The sequence below is a fragment of the Vigna unguiculata genome, chromosome 4, assembly GCF_037176805.1.
Source record: "Vigna unguiculata cultivar grain cowpea cultivar isolate G323 ecotype 2 chromosome 4, ASM3717680v1, whole genome shotgun sequence".
Lineage (NCBI taxonomy): Eukaryota > Viridiplantae > Streptophyta > Magnoliopsida > Fabales > Fabaceae > Vigna > Vigna unguiculata.
In genome coordinates, this window is record NC_140795.1 from 45,513,364 (window position 1) to 45,526,410 (window position 13,047).

At 27.6% G+C, this 13,047-nt stretch overlaps 1 protein-coding gene across 1 annotated transcript; it reads left to right on the top strand.

Annotated features, from left to right (window-relative positions):
- Window positions 1–2,654: 2,654 nt before the first annotated feature.
- Window positions 2,655–5,051, top strand: LOC114181500 (peroxidase 66). Its single transcript, XM_028067973.2, has 3 exons — window positions 2,655–2,948; window positions 3,588–3,776; window positions 4,279–5,051. The coding sequence occupies exons 1-3, from the start codon at window positions 2,718–2,720 to the stop codon at window positions 4,840–4,842; spliced, it is 984 nt and encodes a 327-aa protein (XP_027923774.1). The 5' UTR covers window positions 2,655–2,717; the 3' UTR covers window positions 4,843–5,051.
- Window positions 5,052–13,047: the final 7,996 nt, after the last annotated feature.

Below are 13,047 nucleotides of genomic sequence, written 5' to 3' on the forward strand. Positions count from 1 at the left end.
CTGAATGAAGACACATGCTTTGAAGATTATTGGCTATTGATGACAGGTCCAATTTTTATTTAATCTGATTTAATAACAAAAAAAAAAAACCTTAGGTTTTAGACATTATAAATAATAAAGGAATAACTATTCAAAGATAATATAAAGATAAAAAAATTATTGATCCGAAAATTTTTTATAGATGAGATGCGGACTTAATGGTTATGATATTTTCTTTAATTGAACTAAGATTTTATTTGCTGATTGTTACAGCACCTATAATGCATTTAATAATTCGAAGTATGAATGAGGAACAAAATATATTAGTTTTATATAAAGGAGAATTATAGGTATGATTGATTAAAAAATCAATAAAATTCTATATACTATTATTAAATCAAGGAATGATTAATGTGAAAGAAATATGCAATAGTTGTTGATTGAAAAAAAACATTTTTTTTTTATAAAATCATATTTACGTTTCGTAAGAGACAATATTGTTCGAGTTCAAGAAACAGAGTCCCTCTTTAAATATTTGATGCAATTGTATAGTAAAGACTAGAATTTGAGAATACTCGTTAATCTAAAGTGATCATGGCTCAGATAATTCTCAAATGTATTACACGGACACATTATTTTTAATTGTGTTATTAACCAAAATTAAAATTGTGCTTTTTAAGTTTTACAAAGAGTTGAAGTTTATTAACAGGACCATTTGTGACTTTGTATGATGAATGGAGTAAAGTAGCAGTAATTTGTCATAACTTAGAAGTAAGAAAAGGCAAAATACATACATTTTTTAATTTGTGTTTTAAAGTCCGGTTATTTTATTATAGTTTTATCATCATGTATCTCAAATTTATGATTTTATTTCTTTGTCTTTAAGAAGGATTCACAAAAAAAGAAAAAAAAAACTAGTTTCCTAACATATTTATTGTCTTCTAGTAACAAATTTTGATCAATAATTTAAAAAGTTGGCAAAATAATATTCTAAAACTAAATGTAATTTTAATGTATTAGCCGTTTATTTTAATAAATGTTCAATTTGCATCAATAAAATATATAAAATATGAATGTAATTCTTATATTAATATCAATTTTAATTCAAAATTTTAAGACAACAAATTTATAAACTTTAATTATTAATGTTTAATTTTTTTCACGTTTACTCAATAAAAAAACTTATACTCACACTTCAATCTTTATTAACATCAACAATTATATTTTACTTTATCATTAACAACACATATCCCAATCTTTATTCTCAAAAGAAAAAACATCAAAAGTGATTCTAATGAAATTAAAAACTAAAACTATTCATGCTCCTATTAAGATCTAAAATTATTGACTACTTGAATGTTTAATTCAGCAAATTATATAATTTTATGTTTTAACCTTAATTTTCATATAAGAACTTTACCCCAAAACATTGACTAAAACTTCCAATACTATTTATTATCTCTTCTATAGTTTTAGAGCATAATGAAAACTGTAAAAATTATCCTATGATTAGATAAAAGGAACATTCCTACGAAACCTACGATAATATAGCAAATTATATAATTTTATGTTTTAACCTTAATTTTCATATAACATCAAACTTTACCCACACAGGACAAAACATTGACTAAAACTTCCAATACTATTTATTATCATTTTATAGTTTCAGAGCATAACAGCAATGAAAACCATGAAAATTACCCTATGATTGGATAAAAGGAACATTCCTACAACAATTATGATAATTATTGTCGAAGAACATAACCTCTCATCATCACCAACTTCACAACTACTTACCTAAACTAACCTGATAGGTATAATGCAACAGAAAAGTATCATAGAATATATCATACATATACCTAACAATTGTACTTTTGTGTAGTACATCCCTACAAAATCACAGTCACTTTTTTTTTTCTTCTTAATTCACGTAACTCGCTAAATTTAAGAGAAAATTAGAATCGGTTCCCTTCAAAATTTTTGATCAATTTAGTCCTTTAATTTTACAAATATATGAATTTAGTCCTTTTAACCAAATCTGGTTAAGTTTATTTAACGTTTCAAGCACATTTCATGATAATATTTGAATTGTTTACACCGTTTGACTCATTTTCGTTTAAATGCTAACTCAAATATTATTATAAAACGTCTATGAAACTTCAAATAAACTTAATAAAATTTGATTAAAAGGCTAAATCCATGCATTTCTAAAGATGAATGGCTAAATTGGTTCAAAAATTTCGATGAGGGACTAATTCTAAATTTCATTGAAATTTGAGGGAACAAAAACATATTTAACTCTATAATTTATATTGGTGTTACTGATTTAGATACTTATAACTTGATTTTACACATAAATTAGGAACTCCTTCTGGTAGAGAACACGCAACAAGAATAACACAAAATTTGTGCTAATTAGTTCTTAATTAATTCTTAACAACAATAACGTTGTTGAATACTTAAGATTTGTGTTTTGTGCGTGTGTAGGTGGATGAATATACTTGATCTTAAAGCAGAACAAAAGTGAAGTCAAAATTTGGCACTTCCAGACTAATCTCCAAACATTGAGTGGCTTTTAAGCAAAATAATTATGCATTAAACTTGTATTTTAATATTAGTGTCAACAACTTTCTATTCCATATATATATAAACCATACACGTGCTCAAGGTTTTCATCAAATCCTCATCACTTTTCCAGTTATTGCATTCCATAATTACTTGTTTCACTTCCAAAAAAAATGGCACTTTTGCCATATTCAGAATGCATTGTTCTTTGTGCAACCATTTTTCTCTTCTTCACATTATCATCATCATCAATGTCTCAAGCAGAGCTTGATGCTCATTACTACGATAAAACATGTCCACAAGCAGAGAAGATCATTTCAGACACTGTTCTCAGAGCTTCCAAATTTGACCCAAAAGTCCCAGCTCGGATCTTGAGGATGTTCTTCCATGATTGTTTCATAAGGGTAAGAAAAAATTAAGGTTAAATATGATTTTAGTCTCTCAAGTTTCAGTAAAATTTAGAATTAGTCTATTTTTAAAAATTTTGACTAATTTAGTCCTTACTCTTTAAAAATGCGTGAATTTAGTCATTTTAACTAAATTTTATTAAATTTATTCATTTCAAACATATTTTATGATAGTATTTGAATTATTTACACTGTTTGACACATTTTCGTTTCAATGTTAACTCAAATATTATCATAAAATGTATTTAAAATGTCAAATAAACTTAACAAACTTTGGTAAGAAAGACTAAATTGGTATAAAATTTCGAAGAATGACTAATTTCAAAATTCACTTGAAACTTGAGGAAGCAAAAACATATTTAACATATTTAAGCCAAAAAACTAACCTCATTTCATATCTATTCTTGATTAAGGCTGGTGTATGTTAAAATGGAGTATTTATTCTGTGTGTAACACATTATTATATTTGGACTAAAATACCTTTTTTGACATTTTTAATTATTACTTGTTTTTGAAAATAGCTTCTTCTTTTTTTTTTCTTTCTGAAATTTATATATTTCAGTAAGAATTTTGTTCTCTAAAACTCTTCCTCTTTGAACACTTGAACTGAGAAAAAAATATTGGTGTGAATGATAGGGTTGTGATGCATCAATATTGCTGGACTCAACTCCGAAAAACCTGGCTGAGAAAGATGGTCCACCTAATCTCTCTGTTCATTCATTCTATGTTATTGATGAAGCCAAGACCAAGCTTGAGAAAGCTTGTCCACACACTGTTTCCTGTGCTGATATAATCGCCATTGCAGCTAGAGATGTGGTAGCACTGGTAAAAAACTCCATTAATCCTTCAAACTATTTTATAATTGCTAAATTCTTGCTACAAGATCAATATTTCAAGACATATTAATGCGGAGTGTAATTGGCCCAGATAAAAGGCACTAATATACTATCATGTTTGAATCTAGTTGCATATCGAATAAAAAAAAGAAAAAATTAAACATTATACAAAAAAACTCATAAATCCAATACATTGAAATTTTGAGTTAAAAATGATGTTAATATTTTATGTGAGTTGAATTGATGTAACATTTATATAATCTCTCTAAAATAATAGACCCATCAATTAGATACTGATTTTTAAATAAGAGTTAAATATGTTTTTGATTTTTTAATTTTAAGTAAAAATTAGAATTACTCTCTCTTCAAAACTTCTTTCTCAACTAATATTTGAAAAAAAAAACTGTCAAATAATATAAATAATTCAAATATTATTCTGAAAGACGATAAGTTTTCATATGTTTAATGATCATTGTTCATAAATTTTCCAGTCTGGAGGGCCATCTTGGAATGTGCTAAAAGGAAGAAAAGATGGAAGGGTGTCGAAGGCATCAGAAACAGTGAACTTGCCTGCTCCAACCTTAAATGTGAATCAACTGATTCAGAGTTTTGCAAAGAGAGGTTTAGGGGTGAAAGATATGGTGACTCTCTCTGGTGGCCACACTCTTGGATTTTCACACTGTTCTTCTTTCCAAGCCAGAGTTCATAACTTCAGTTTGTTGCATGACATTGACCCTAGTTTGAACACTCAGTTTGCACTAGACCTCAAAAGGAAGTGTCCTAAACAAAACACAAACCCCAGTGCTGGACACTTCCTGGACACAACATCATCGGTGTTTGACAATGATTACTACAGACAGTTGCTGGTCGGAAAGGGTTTGTTCTCATCAGATCAATCTCTCGTTGGGGATCAAAGAACTAGGTGGATTGTTGAAGCATTCGCCAAAGATCAGGGCTTGTTCTTCAGAGAGTTTGTGGCTTCAATGTTGAAGCTTGGGAATGTGGGGGTCTCTGAAAATGGGGAAGTGAGACTTAATTGCAAGGTTGTGAATTGAAGAAGAGAGAGATCGATGAACTTAGCATCGATCTTTTTTGCTTCTTCTTTTCTTCCACCTCTGGTCTTTGGAGAACAATTGTCCAATGATGTCTTGTTATTGTGTGTTTGAATAAGAGAAAAATGTTAACTTCTTCATCTATTTCTGTAGATTAGCTTATAAGGTTTTTAATGGTTGAAGAATAACAGTTGAAATAAGCTTTCATTTTACATTAACCAGTATTTAGAATATCCAATTTATAAGGAATGTTTTATTTTACCCAAATTTCCTATACTTGTTATAAGAACTAATAGTGGAAACTATAATTTTTCTGAACATAAAAGTTCTGCTTGTTTTATTTCTTCTAAAAAAGTTTTTTTTTTTATAGTGATAAAGCTCTCGTGTAATAATCAAGAATAAATAAGTAATTATTTTTTGTGTTTTTTTATCTTATTGCTTATCATATTCATTTCAGTATTTATATTTTTAAATTAAAATAGAGTTTGAGAACACAAAAATTAAAACCAAATATAATATAATATGTACTATCTGACCTAAAATCTAAAATTGGTTCAATATCATATCAGAAGTTTAATAATAGAAGGTACACTATAATAATTATTATTATAATTATAATAACCCTTGATATCCAATAAGTCTTGTATCGCTTAACAGTCGATGTCAAGTGTAGTTTAAATACTCATTTCTTCCTCTACTCTTTGAGACACCTTTTAAGGACAAAACCGTGACAGATCTCCAAAACGAACAATAACTCAGAAACGCAATGGTTGTTCTAAAGATGACTACTGAACGGACTTGGGTCGGAATCGAAACATCTATATTTAAATTATTATTTGAAAAGATATTACTCTTATATTCATATTGGGCCGGAATCAGAACATCTATATTTGAGTTATTATTTGAAAGGATATTACTCTTATATTCATGGATGTAAATTTGTTTAATATATCATTCTATCACGAGAAGAATTCATTTAATAATCTTTTACTGAGATAAAGTTATATTATTATCATATTATTCATTCACTCTTACAATTTGATCATGAAATCGTGGTGATAGAAGGGAGTCTTGGCCTCCCAATTTTATTTTTATATTTATTTAAATTAATATATAATTTAAATTATTTATTTAATTTTAATATATTTGTCATCCAACAAATTTTTATATATTTATATAAAAATTTTAACACTCCAAAAATATTTGTTGAATATTTGTCACTGACTTTACAACAAAGATTCAATAATTAGAAATCTCTCATCCGCTCCTCTTCAAATTTCTGATAAGAACAATATGATTAAATTCATCGTACTATCTCATGAATAATATTCTCTTGTACTAATAATTTGAGTACCGGTGTGAACCTTGTAAGATTAAAAAAGATTCAGCAAACTCAAGTTACAAGGAGATGAAAGTAAAATTTGGAATGTTCCTGCATGGATAATGTTAAATCATTATGGGACCTAAACTTTATCTTACCACAATTTTCAAACTTCTCGGATGAATACTCCTCAGTTTTGTTCATTATGCCTTCGTCACTCGATGTTTGATAGAACATAGAGGGTTACCTGTAGAAAAAGGCTCTGACAATCAAGTCAGTAAAAGCTCTCAAAGTCAAATATTAGATTATGCACCAATGAGATGCATACCATTAATTATTAGGGTCCACTCTTATTTATAAAGGATTAATATGGTTTTTACCTTCGTTCAAACCATGGGCCTTGATTATGCTTATAGTAGCCCAATATTTATTGGGCTTGGTATGGATTTAGTAGGGCCCAAACTTCAGGCCCATCACTATTTCATAGTGGCTTTAATTGTCTTTTCCCCAAGTCGGAGTAGGCGGCATTCTCTTGCTACGACTGGTTGGTGTAGGTGCTATCTTTATTTTTAGTGAATCTGCCTAGTTGACTGACCTTTCCGTTATACACTTCGGTTGATTCGTGTTTATTGACTTGTACGTCGACATGTACCTGGTTATGGTATGTGTATAACTCCATTAGGCCTGACAGTTTGTTGAAGTTAACAACCTTTTAGGATAACGACTAATCTGGCTATTATAGTGTAGTTACCTTAAGTTGGTGACTTTTTAGGGTAACGGTCAATCTGACTACTATGGTACAATAACTAAATATATTTTTTGCTCAAACTAGTCTCAAATGAGATTTAAAGAGAAATTTGAAATATAGAGTTAAAGAAGATGATGATAAGTACATCATCTCAAATACAGGATAATATTGTGAGAATTCACCACTTGAATCAAACAAGATAAGAATAAAAAAAATGGGAAGAGAATCACATCGTTTGACACATTTTCACTTCAATGTTGATTGAGAAACGCGTTTAAAACGTCAAATAAACTTAAAAAAAAAAATTGTTCAAAGGACTAAATCTACATATTTCGAAAAATGAAAGACTAAATTAGTTTAAGATTTACAAAAGAAACTAATTCCAATTTTTAATAAAATTCGAAGGATAAAAAATATATTTAACCCTTTTAAATAATTGATTGTAAAAAGAATGTTGAAATATGATTCCTATATATCCTAAGAGAGAAATTCAACCATTATATGACTAATGAGCAATCAAGTATTTGATATTTTTATTGGATGATTTTTTTTTTCTTGAGGTAAAGGTGGATTGAAGTTTATCTGAACCATCTTGATCTTCTTCTTCAATTTTTTTATTTCTTGATTTTCTTGGAATCTGAATGTTTGTTGAATTTGAAAATTGGTTGAGTGTTCTTGGTTGATTAGATGATTACAGTAACTGAAGAGGTGCAAGCTGTGTCCTTAGAGAGCAGTGTTGAAAGTGGAACAGATGTTGGAGTAGATGAAGTTTAGTCCCTTTCTTTTCTAGTACTCTCATTCAAACAACTCGCCAAATGTCTTCTCCCACATCAATGCACCATCACCTTATTGTCTGCAACAACAAACATATTCAAAACTAATATTCACCAAAATAATATTGCTTCCACACTTTAAACTTTCAGTTCTGCGTTACGGAAATAAATTGTTACAAATTACTGTTCTTGTTATCTTTTTATGCGTAAATTTAGGATAGGTAAGATTTCTACTTGTAATAAATAAAATTTCAATTTATTCTTAAACAACTCAGAATAATAAAATATAAATACCGTAACAAATTAGTTGGACTATATTTGATAGGTTTTTTTGAAGGAGACTGGTATATATACCTTCGATTTAAAATTTTAAGATATGAAATTTTTTTATATAGTTTTTAACTTTTTTTTATGACTTATATTTATTTGGATTTTCAATTATTTTTGTTGTTCATCGTAATAAGACATATTTGTTTAACTTTTCGTAGAAGAGATTTTAAATACATGGATGTATTTATGGTAATCATCAAAACGAACCTTTTGACTCATTAAATTATTAAAAAAATACAACATTAATAAAACATAAACAAGTGTAAGGAATTAAAACTGCATTAAATTTAAAATCTTCAGTGTGTCTTTTTTCTTATGTTCAATTTTTTTTTGTCCGAAAAACAATTAATAAATCTTAGTCATAAAAAATATAATTATATTAAAATAATAATTGATAAAATAAGTTAGAAATCCGGTATGGAAACCTAAATTAACCTAAGAAAATATTTTATTATAAATAGGGGGATAAAAAAAATACATAACATTATAAGTGTTGAGTGCTCTAACTAGAGATCATTATATCTGTTGTTTGTTAGCTACAACACTTATAATACATATTATTTTGCTGTATAAATTTTAGTTACTTTCCTTAACATTTTATCATTTTTTAATTAGTAATTTGAATTTAAAAATTAGAAATATTTTTTTAATCTGATCATGAAATATCAGCCTTGCATATCCTTATTATTTTTAAAAAATAGAAGGATTGAATTAATATTTGTTTACAATTAATATTTTTTTTGGACTTTAGTCATTATAGTTTTTTTAAATTTTAATAAACACTTTTACTAATTAATTACTCGAAGATGAAAATCATAAAAAAAAACAATTGTTACTAAACGCAATAGAATATTATTAAATTTAACGTTATATATTAACCGGTCAATAACAATAAAGCTTATCAAATTAAGCTTATAAGAAGCTAATTTTGACGAAACCAAACATAATTTTATGATTTTTTTTACTACCCTCTAATTTATTTCGTTTTTATCCGTTTATGTGTGTGTTTTTTCTTTTCTTTTTTTTTTATCTGGCAGGTTAATTTTTTATGAAATTCTTAATTTGTTGTTGCATGGTAATAGGTTTTGACCTCTTGGGGTTTCGGTTTAATTTTTTTTCGCTAATATATTTGAGAAATATAATAAGGTGGATTTGATGAGTTTGGAAGGAAGGGTGGAGAGGTTATGGGTTCAATTTCTTCCACTAATAGAATACTAATAACTAACATTTGATAAAAAAAATCAAATTTTATAAAAGAATGTTATAATTTAATTTATGATTTTTCTTATGCGTCTAAATATTGATTACAAATTTTGTATTTAGAGCACTTACAATCCAATAATATTAATGCATTATTTTCAAGCAGCTACCATTCTTTATTTGAACAAACGAAGTGACCTATATTTGAGTAGTTCTTTTAATCTTAAATATTATGTTTAGTAATAATAATAAAATGTTACTTTTTACTTTCCTCTTTTTTACTTTCTTGTTCTTTCAATGGGTAGTTGGAATGTCGAGATTAATTTATTCTAGAGAAATGATACATATTTTACTTATATTATGGTTGTTATAATTATACTTTAAATATTTGTCGTCTCTTCCTTGAGAAATTTTTAGTTTTTTTTTTAGTAATTGGTTTCTTTGATAGCCAAACAGTGATACACTACTATTATTATTTTAATATTATTTAACTGCTTGTGAAGGAGAAATGAGAGTTAAATTAAATATAAACTTATATTATTTTTAACTCAAAATCTTAAAAGTGGTGTATTTATGTATTCTTTTCTTATATATTATTTATTTTTATGATTAAAGTTGTCAAAAAGGGTTATTTAATCTTGTTCGGCTCACTCTACCACAGGTTGGTCATTTAGTAAGTCAATCCAATCTGGCTCATTTATTAGCAAGTAAAAAAAATGATTCCGGTCTAGTCCACCATGGGTTGGTTGGTGAGTTAAACGGATTGATTCACTTAATTAAAATTTTTTTTTTCTTCCGTCCCAAAAAACTAAATTATAATAGTGATTAAAATCTAAATAAACTTATAAATACAATCTAAAATAATGTTCAACCCCAAATACAAACAAAAAATATTAAGTTTGCATTTGCCAACTCAATATGTTGGCTAAATAAAATAGCACAACTGAACCTAAATACAAAAAAATTGTGTGACCCTTTATCTGCGGGTGGGTTGGTGAGCCAACCTGGCTCATAATGGGTTCAACCCAGTTGAGTTGGGTTCTTGGTGGACCAAGTCAAAAATTAACTCGTATTGAAATTTGTAAATGAATTTTAACCCAATCTGACCCAAACCCATGGTGGGCCGAGTTGACCCACATATTGTGACCCACAGATTCTGACCCACTTTGACTAATTTTTAATTAAAGTAAGAGTTAGACTCAAATTATTGTTTTACTATTTAATTTTCAATTTAATAAATAAATTGTTTTCATAGACATTAAATTTTGCTAAAAAGTATGAGTTATATCGAGGAAATAAGCATATGTGATTAATTAGATTCAACTAATTAAACCTATTTACTGAAATTTTAACATGGAATCTTGTTTGCTAGAATTGAATAGGCATATATTTTGGTGCTAGCTTGTGGAGTTGTATCAAAAAGTAAATTTTGAGTGAGGCTGAGTTTCTTGTTTTGAGACTATCTCATATGTGTATGGTTGAGAAGTTTTATATTTAGGTTTATAAGTTGTGGATTCAATTGTCACGCCATTAAAGATATATTATGATAACTATAATGCAATATCTATGGCATTAATGCAAATATATGAGTTAATTATACAAATAAACTATGATTATAAAAAAAACGTAGTATATGCTAATATGTGATATTTTTAAAAATATTGTCAAAGATATGATTGAAAAAAAAAACACTGATTCTCTCAAGGAATTGTAGCCTAAAGTGAGACTATCTAGTCATAAGAGGACGTGTTAAGGATATTGACATTAATTATCTCGCTATGAGAGAATGTGTCAAGGAAAAGAAAGTGGTTGTTAAGCACGTTAACAATGAGTTGATGATTGTTCATCCTTTATGCCACCAAAGAATTTTAACACAAATGGGACTTGGTTCCATGGTGTGACAATTAATAATTTTACTTTGACAAAACTCTTATTCAATTTAACGTGTTTTTCCTTTGTTGTGCACATATTTGTTTATTTTGATAAATTTGATTTAATTTGACCTAAAATAAACCTATGATTTATTCAATATAATAAGAAATCTTTAATGAAAGACTTGATATATTATGATACATAATAGAATCTATCGTCATGATTCATATATTTAATTTATAATTCTGATTGATAATAGGATAAATGCATTAAGTAGAAGAATGTTAGCACATCATTAGTTTCTATCTTATAAAAATATGGATATAACATGAGATATACCTAACAAATTACCCATGTACCAATTAACCCATATTACATCAAGTGTTGTCCATTTTCAATTATTATCAAAATGGTTGGATACAAGTTTTGGTATCACATTTACCACCATGTTCCCATGTTCTTTGGAACATTGTAGAGTTTTATAAATACCACATGTAATGTGTGCTTTTTGTAATAAAATGTGCTATTTTCTATGGCATACTAAACCATTAAAGTTTTAAAGAGTAACTTAAAATCATAAGCACATTGGAAATAGGTTTTGCAACAACAACAATGATGGAAGGTTAATTTCATTCTCTATTTCGGCTTTTAAGATCTCAAGAACCCAACTTCACATTTAATTAATTCCTCACCAAAGTTTATTTTCTTTTTTATAAATTCCTTTATAAATTTTCTCTCCCTCTCAGTCTCACTTTTGAAAACTTGAAGCTAAATAAAATTATTGGTTTATATTTGTAAGCATTCGCATTCAGATTTTTGTGGCATTCATGATGTGGCCCTTGAAAATTGCTTTAGGGATAATAATTTTGGTGAAGAAAGCGCAGTTGAAGGAGAGAATAATTGTTGGCCTAACATTGATAATGGAAATTACAGCACGTGGGACAAAAACCCTTTGTTTCCACATTGATATGGTAAGGTATTTCACTCAGATACATAACAACCATTTCTGAACTCAAGACATTATTTCTCAAGAAACTTCATCGTTTACTTCTGCAACCTTTTACCTTGAAGACAACAAAAACATCATTTGATGGGTACGAAATGGTAAGTTTCATTGCTGGGGGGTAGTGTGTGTCTGTGCCTCTCTATTAACCAACTACGAGTTCAAATTCTCTAGTAATTTTTTTGTGTTATTCTATGCTGAATATTAAAAATACACTGTGTTGGTAATTTAAATATCCTTTTAATATATTTTAAAACATCAAAATTAATGGTAATCAGTATATTATGAAGATACAATAAAAAAAAAAAAACAGAGAATCCAAATTCACCAACTACATACCATAATCATCCCTAACCAAAACTGTCTAATTTATTTGTCTTTTTATTCAAAAAATTATGCAAAGTGTTGAATTATTGGGTAGAAGGGATGAATTAAGAAGGTAACTGGGAAAAGTTAATGGATAGTGACTCAATTGGACCATGGCACACAAGAAATCATCAATATCTTCATACTTGTCTTCTACCAATTTTGAGGTAGAATTTTACAACTAATTTTCAACATTTGCCTCCCCAAAATACAACAAAAATTCAAAACTCTCCCTATCGCTCCCTACAACTTGTACCAACTATCAATTAATCGATTCATATAATATTTAAACTAATTATTACAAAAATAAATAAATTAAATGATGGTACAAAAAAATTCTACATTGTCAACATTTTTTTTTATATTATTTTTTACCATAAAATATTTCTCACAGATAATATTAATTTGTTTTTACCACTAATTCTTGTACATTTTATATGTTCACTAAGTTATTATGACATCTGACCATTTAATAATGCAATACCTTTGTACTTTGCACAAATTTACATCATTTATTACTCCCATCATGTACTCATTTACAAGAAGAAAAATGTATATATATATATATATATATATATATATATATATATATATA